The sequence below is a fragment of the Triticum aestivum genome, chromosome 3D (assembly GCF_018294505.1).
Source record: "Triticum aestivum cultivar Chinese Spring chromosome 3D, IWGSC CS RefSeq v2.1, whole genome shotgun sequence".
NCBI classification, from domain to species: domain Eukaryota; kingdom Viridiplantae; phylum Streptophyta; class Magnoliopsida; order Poales; family Poaceae; genus Triticum; species Triticum aestivum.
The window spans coordinates 11,713,717-11,721,335 of NC_057802.1; the positions used below are offsets into that span (position 1 = coordinate 11,713,717).

Genomic DNA, 7,619 nt, shown 5'->3' on the forward strand with positions numbered 1-7,619 from the left:
CCGCATCGCCGTCGCCGCGCGATCCCGCGGCCGGCGGTCCGGTCCGCTCCACCCCAGGTCAGCCCCGCCCTGTCCCGTCCCGTCCAAACCTCCGCCCCCTCCTCGCACGCCGCGCTCGATTCTCCGCTCCTGATCCCGCGGCGCCGGTTCCGGGGCCGGCTGCCGCGCGCCCGGCATCACGCATCCCCGCCGCTCGGTGCCCCGATTCGCGCGCGGCGCGGTGGTGGTCGGGCTTCGATTGGGCTGTCGACGCCGATGGATCGATCGGCGGGCGGGCGGGCGGTTGCTTCCCTGTGGTCCGGATTGATTCGGAGAAGAGGACCCCCCCGCCCCGCCAGCCATCGGTTCCGGCGTATTCCGTCCAACTCGTTCGTAGTTGGCCTCCTTCTCTGGTTATTATGACATGTTTTTCGCCGTGTTGACGTGGTAATCGAGACTAGGGAGTTGCTCAATGGCGGAAGAGGGGACAGGACATGCGGTTTCTGCCCTGCTGTCCAGGGATTTGAAAAAATATACTCCTACTAGGATTGGATTGAGAAGAAAAAGAGAGAGATCACATCAGATTAGTATATAGCAGTAGTAAAGTACCAACAGCACGACTGGGCTCAGTGAGGTGTATGAGCAAGCGTGCTCACAAACCCTGAAGTATTCCTCGTTGAAGTTTATTAAGTGGGTTATCCTTCCTCTATACCCAACTTGGCGGCGTAGATTTCAAATGTGCTAGTGGTATTACTCCCTTGATGGGGAGCTCGCGCCAAGTGCACGCTTCGATTTATAGCAATTTGTAGTGTAAAGTGTGCGTCGGCGAATCAGAAGATTGCGTAAGATGCGCGTAGCGACAAATATGACATCCGGATGCGCTGACCAACGTGTCGTTTTCCTGTTTCCCTTATTCAGTACCATATTAATATGCCATATTATTTATTACCCAGCATGTTAGTCAATACTTAATTTCAAATCCTCCCCGTTGCCGTTTCAGGTGAATCCGGTTGCTGCTTAAGTGGGTTTCCTTTGTACCAAACCTGAAGGTATATATATTTCGTATATGCTACTAGCATTACTTCCTTGAGGAGCTTGCGCCAAGTGTGCACTTCAATTTATAGCAGTTTTGTAATGTAATGCGTCGGCAAATCAGAAGATTGCGTAAGATGCGTGTGGCGACAAATATGCCATTAGGATGCGCTGACGAACGTGTTGTTTTCCTGTTTTCCTTATTCAATACCATATTTTTTATTACTAAGCATGTTAGTCAGTACTTAATTTCAAGTTCTCCCCGTTGCTGTTTCAGTTGAATCCAGTTGCTGTTTAAGTGGGTTTCCGTTGCACCAAACTTTAAGGTATATATAGTTCGTATATGCTGCTGGCATTACTTCCTCGAGGAGCTTGCACCAAGTGTACGCTTCGCTTTAGAGCAGTTTGTAATGTAATGCGCTTGCAAATCAAAAGATTGCGTAAGGTGCGCGTAGCGACAAATATGCCATTAGGATGCGCTGACGAATGTGTCGTTTCCCTGTTTTCCTTATTCAATACCATGTTAATGTACCATATTATTTATTACTCAACATGTTAGTCCACACTTAATTTCAAATTCTCCCTGTTGCTGTTTCAGGTGAACCCAGTTGCTGTTTAATTGGGCTTCCTTTGAACCATACTTGAAGGTATATATATTCCGTATATGCTACTGGCATTACTTCCTCGAGGTGCTTGCACCAAGCGCACGCTTTGCTTTATAGCAGTTTGTAATGTATTGCGTTGGCAAATCAAAAAAGTTTGCGTACAAACTGCGCATAGCGACAAATATGCCATTCGGATGCACCGACAAATGTGTCGTTTTCCTGTTTTCCTTATTCAATGCCATTGTAACGTACCATATTATTTATTACTCAACATGTTAGTCAACACGAATTTCAAATTCTTTCCGTTGCTGTTTCAGTGGAATCCTTCTATAGCTAGATACATAAATTTGCACATCACATGGATTTTCTTACCCTAACCGAGGATCCTTATCCCCTGTGATGGGTGAAATCTTGTTCTTCTTTCAGAATGAGTTAGTTGTGCCTTTATTTGCGTCTCTTTTGACGTTGTTGTCTTAAGAGTTATAAGAGAAAAGTGCTAGTCTGCATTTGTTTTGTTGGTTTAATGCTAATTGTGCTAAACATGCTGTCTGAATTGCTAATGTTGTTTTGGACCTACTTCTTTTGTCCTCCTGTTGTTAACTTGAAACTTATTCTCTGTGTTTCAGTTAAACGCAAGGCTTCACAGTTCCTGGGAATCTGCCTGTATAGCTTCCTTCAAGCATGGAGAACCTACCAAATGTCCCTGTATGTATTGCTGAGAAGAACCAGGAAAATGAGACATCTGATGATGCTGGCGAGCCTGAAGAAGTAGCAGACGTATTTGTTTACAGAGAAGATGTCGTCAGCTTGAAATCAAACAAAGATGCCCGTGGTTTGGTGATGGAAGTAGCTGGCGAATATGATTCTGAAGGTAGCATCACTGACGATGAATCTGATGCTGAGGAGAATGAGCGTAAAAGCGCTCATAAAACTGAAAATGTTGGTCCTGACGGTGATAATGCCAATAATGCAAGTCATGGAGATGATGTTGACAGTCAGAGCTCTCTGCCTGATAACAAGGTTAGGGTGTTATGGATTGACGGAACAGAGATGACGGAAGATATTGACAGTGTGGTGGTTGTTGACAGAACTTTCCTCCATGGGGATATGGTTGCTTCTTCCTCAGATCCAACTGGTCAGATGGGGCTTGTTGCGGATGTCAGTCTTGTGGTTGACTTGCAAGGTGCTCATGGAGAGATGATTAAGGGTGTATCTGCAAAAGATTTGAGACGCATCAGGGAATTCAATGTGGGTGATTATGTTGTCTCTGGGCTATGGCTTGGTCGGGTTGATGAAGTGTTTGATAATGTTAGTGTGTTGTTTGATGATGGTTCTGTCTGCAAGGTTTCAAGGGCAGATCCTATGCGCCTAAGGCTTGCCTCAGGGCCAATGCACCCAGATACAGCCTGCCCCTTTTATCCAGGACAGCGTGTGAAGGCAGTGTCTTCATCTGTGTACAAAACATCCAGATGGCTTCATGGGATGTGGAAAGCAAGTCGTCTTGAAGCTACTGTCACAAAGGTGGAAACTGCTGCTGTCATAGTCTATTGGATTGCATCTGCACACTGTGGTACAAATCAAGATTCTGTCCCCCCTGAGGAGCAGAACCCAAAGGATCTGACTCTTCTGTCTTGCTTTTCATATGCAAGCTGGCAATTGGCTGAATGGTGTCATCCTCAACCACACACATCATCATGTGCCAATGACGCTTTAATGGAGTGTTCAAAAATGAAAGAGCTCAATTCTGAGCAGGCTGATGTTCCTGAATCTGCCGTTGATGTTCAGGCTGAACAGGCTCAAAATACTAAAACAGATGTAAATCCCCTGGAGAAACATGGTGATTCTCTTGCAGATCGATCAAATATGTCAGATGGAGATAATACATGCGTAGCCAAAGATTCAGAATCTGGCACTAGTGTATCAACCCTTCCAAAGGAGGGAGTGCATGACCATGCTACTTACAGAAAGAAGATCAGAAAAGTTTTTGTCAGAAAGGATAAAAGAGCAAAAAGAAGAGACGAGAGCTTTGAAAGTGCCCTGCTTATTGCAGATACATATACAAAGGTTGATGTACTGTGGCAAGATGGGAGAAAAGAATGTGGAGTAAGTTCCACGTCACTGATCCCGATCCAGACTCCAAATGATCATGAATTCTTCCCAGAGCAGTATGCTGTGGAAAAGGTCTCTGATGATGTTGACCAGCCTTCTGAAACAAGGCGTGTGGGTCTTATTAGAAGTGTTAATGCAAAGGACCGAACTGTGTCTGTATCATGGTTTAAGTCTTTGTTGCACTCAGAGGAGCCTAGGGAAATTGAGTGCACTGAAGTTGTTAGTGCATATGAACTTGACGGCCACCCGGATTATGATTATTGCTATGGAGATGTTGTTGTTCGCTTGCCATCTGTTTCACATCCTATGGAATCATCCAATGGTGGAAACACCATGGAGCTGGACAAGAATGTAGATTCTGAAGAAGCATCGTCTGCTTCAAATGCAGTGCCCCCTGATGTTGCTGCAGAGGAACAGCTTTCACAGAAGGAATCTAGTTCAGAAGTTACCCACCTCTCATGGGTTGGAAATATAGTGGGCTTCCAAGATGGTGAGATTGAAGTCACTTGGGGTGATGGATCGGTGTCAAAGGTATTACACCTGTGCTCTTGACGCAGGAAGTGCCATCATTTATGTGAAAAGAACTACCATTAGGAGTTTATTGTTATCACATATCAGCTGCTGAATCGTTTGATTTTTAACTTTTGCCGTGTCCTTCCACTGAGGATTGTCCAGCTTAACCTTTTGTAATCATGTTCCTCTTACCGTTTTACCTGAGACTTGCAGAAAGCTAACCTGCTCCATTCATGACCTGTAAATTTTGCTAATGGTCTTGTATTATTATTTCAGGTTGGGCCTCATGAGATATATGTTGTTGGCCGAGAAGATGACGGTGGCTCGATAGATGATGGAGCTCCTTCTGATGCTGGTAGCTGGGAGACAGTTGATGACAATGAAATGGACTTGCCTGATGATCCTGCAAATGTATTATCTGCTGCTAGGATGCCATTTTTTTGGGTCCAGCCATTCCTCTCCGTAGCACCTTCTAGCTTCTTTTTGTTCCCTTTATTGATTGCTGCTTTCTGTTTCAGGTTGATCTGCAAAATGCAGTCCAGAATAGCATTGAAATGGAAAATGGGTCATTCAATTCCCAAGATGAAACTTCTGTTGGAAGTGGTCCACTCTCTGTTGCTTTTGGCTTTGTTACGCGACTGGCGAGTGAGATCTTCGCCCGAGGTAAAAAGCATTTAGATGGGTCAAACTCAGATGCTATGGATGAAGTTGAATCTCAGCAGTCTAACGAGGTTTCAGAATCTGGTGATGACATTGATAAAAACGAGGATGAGAACCGCATGGCAGCATCGGAGAGCACCACTGTGGCAACAAATGACTCTAATGCTGAGAAGTCCGTAGATGTAGTTATGGCTGACGAGCCTGCAGATTCTGATTGCTTGAAACACTTTGATGTTCTGCAGTGCCCTCCGGACCATCACTACCTTGAAAACATAGCACATGTAAGTTCTTTTGTGTCACATCCATACATGTATTATGCTTTTGTGTCGCATCTTGAACAAACATTTGTTTTTAAGGGCATTCTTTTTTTGATAAGTTTGTTTCTGCTGTAATATTTTGTTAGTATTTCTTTTCTTGCTTATAAATAGCCAAACAATGTTCCAGGGTACCGGTGGACGAAAGTGGGTCAAAAAAGTTCAGCAAGAATGGGGCATACTTGAGAAGAATCTACCAGGTCTGTTTTGTCTTCATCTGGTACCACGGTTGAACCATAAAAAGAGTGAAGACAAGTATGTTATGGTTTTCTGAAAATTCTTTTTACTGCAATTGTAGATTATATTTATGTCAGGGTATTTGAAGATCGTATGGATCTCATGAGAGCTGTGATTATTGGAGCAAGTGGCACACCATACCAAGATGGTCTGTTCTTCTTTGATTTCTACCTTCCACCTGAGTTTCCACAAGCTCCTCCGGTAAATACCACAATTAAACTATTTTTGTTACCACAGCTGTTTTCAGTTTACGTTTTAAGTGAGCCCATGGAGCTTGATGTTCTGCTGATACTGCCTTCAACTTTCTAATCTCTAACATCTGTTACCAAATCTGCAGTCGGCATACTATCATTCTGGCGGCTTGCGTGTAAATCCAAACCTTTATGTGGATGGGAAGGTTTGTTTAAGCCTCTTAAATACGTGGACTGGCAGAGGGAATGAAGTATGGGATCCATCCTCATCTAGCATTCTCCAAGTACTAGTCTCACTCCAGGGGCTGGTTCTCAATGAGAAGCCCTATTTCAACGAAGCTGGATATGAGAAGCAAGTCGGTACTGTTGAAGGGGAGAAGAATGCACTGCCATACAACGAAAACACATATCTGCTAAGCGTGAAATCCATGTTGTATATCTTGAGGCGGCCTCCTATGGTAATACACTCCCCCTCCCCCTCTTGATAACCAGTGCATTGGTGTCATGCTGTCATTAAGTAGTTCATGAATCAGTCGGGCTAATCTTTTCTTAGTAACAAGACTATATTTTCTTAGCACCATGTTAAACCTTTCTACTTCTCTGTCATGAGCCAATATTCATTTGTCTTTTCTTAATAACAAGACTAGTATTTTTCATGATTATTGCGAGTACCATAATGTTCCTAAGGTTTTAATTACTGAGGTTCTGTTTTTAGTTGATATAAAACCTGAACCATCACCTGCATCAGCACAGTGTTGCTTCGTGGCAGCCTTTTGATTTAAAATGGAACTCCATTACAGCCTAGCTCTCACATGTAGGCATATAATCACATCTCATGACGTTTTTCTATCTTAATTGCATACCATCGAGAACCTTTGCCAAAACTTGATTTAATCCTTTGATGTTCTGATTGTTACATGTACTGTTTCTGCAGAATTTCGAGGATTTTGTGAAAAGTCACTTCTGCAAGCGCGGCCACTACATTCTCAAAGCTTGTGAGGCCTACTTGCAAGGAGCTGTGGTCGGCACGCTGAACGATGATGCCTGCCCCACCGATACTAACAAGGAGTACTCTTGCTCCATGGGCTTCAAACTTGCATTGGGCAAAATCTTGCCAAGGTTGATCACAGCCCTGAAGGACATAGGAGCAGACTGCAGCCAGTACGAGCACCTCGGGAAAACCGAAACCGCTCAAGAAAGCTGAAAATCGAGCCGAGGGTTGTATTCAAATCTTCCCCTGGCTTGAGAAAACATGATAAAACTTGACCCCCCTGCTGTTTCCGTATAAATGTACATTCAACATTTGTTGTTTTATTATCTGAACATTTGGGAAACGTGGTTCCAAATGAATCCATCATCTCTTCCAAACTGGGAATTGAGGTGTGTCCTGCACAGTTTATGTTTTTGTTAAGCTTTGTGGGTTTGTTGTTAAGGTACCCTTATTTTAAAGGCTAGACCAGCATTGCAAGATTAAGCCTAGAAATTCCAACGGTACAGATGCAGCTGGCTAAAATAATAGTGGCATTTTTCTCCAGCGGTCCGTTTTCATTTACTCTTCATATTAGGTTTTTAACTGAAGTCAAACTTTTATATACTTCCAACAAGTTTGGAGAAATTTATATTAACATATAACCCACTAAATTAGTACAATAGGATTCATTATTGCATATATCTTCACATCATATAAATTTATTAGTGTAAATCTTCATATTGTTTTCTACAAACTTGGTCAAACTTCATAAAGTTTGACTTCGGTAAAGCTAATATGCTGAGTAAACTTCATAAAGTTTGACTTCATAAGTATACCTCCAAAGATATGCCTGGCATGTGTACCTGAAAAATACAAATATGTTGTATGTGTCCGTGTCATGTGTCGCCGTTCTCAAATGTGAAGAGTCATTCTCGTGTATAGAGGTTCTTTTTTTCTTTCCAGAAAGTAAACTGTTTCCCAAATCACAGTTGACCAAACTGAAATCTTG

At 43.3% G+C, this 7,619-nt stretch overlaps 1 protein-coding gene across 3 annotated transcripts; it reads left to right on the plus strand.

Annotated features, from left to right (window-relative positions):
• Positions 1 to 7,072, plus strand: LOC123076869 (probable ubiquitin-conjugating enzyme E2 23). 3 transcript variants are annotated; one of them, XM_044499016.1, is made up of 11 exons: positions 1 to 57; positions 980 to 1,028; positions 1,289 to 1,337; positions 1,610 to 1,658; positions 2,243 to 4,256; positions 4,515 to 4,649; positions 4,757 to 5,179; positions 5,343 to 5,412; positions 5,511 to 5,650; positions 5,787 to 6,098; positions 6,575 to 7,072. In XM_044499016.1, exons 5-11 carry the CDS (start codon positions 2,298 to 2,300, stop codon positions 6,842 to 6,844), a joined length of 3,309 nt encoding a protein of 1,102 aa, XP_044354951.1. In that variant the 5' UTR covers positions 1 to 57; positions 980 to 1,028; positions 1,289 to 1,337; positions 1,610 to 1,658; positions 2,243 to 2,297; the 3' UTR covers positions 6,845 to 7,072. The 3 variants fall into 3 exon arrangements, with proteins under 3 accessions (XP_044354951.1, XP_044354952.1, XP_044354950.1); XM_044499017.1 differs by lacking the exon at positions 1,289 to 1,337 and having other exon boundaries at positions 4,757 to 4,901; positions 4,977 to 5,179; XM_044499015.1 differs by lacking the exon at positions 1,289 to 1,337.
• Positions 7,073 to 7,619: the final 547 nt, after the last annotated feature.

Excerpts from the sequence above, each read along its gene's own strand:
- LOC123076869 (XM_044499016.1), top strand. The coding sequence starts at position 2,298 with ATGGAGAACCTACCAAATGTCCCTGTATGTATTGCTGAGAAGAACCAG. Across the intron at positions 5,180-5,342 it reads ACCTTGAAAACATAGCACAT|GGTACCGGTGGACGAAAGTG; the intron begins GTAAGTTCTTTT and ends ACAATGTTCCAG. Across the intron at positions 6,099-6,574 it reads TCTTGAGGCGGCCTCCTATG|AATTTCGAGGATTTTGTGAA; the intron begins GTAATACACTCC and ends CTGTTTCTGCAG.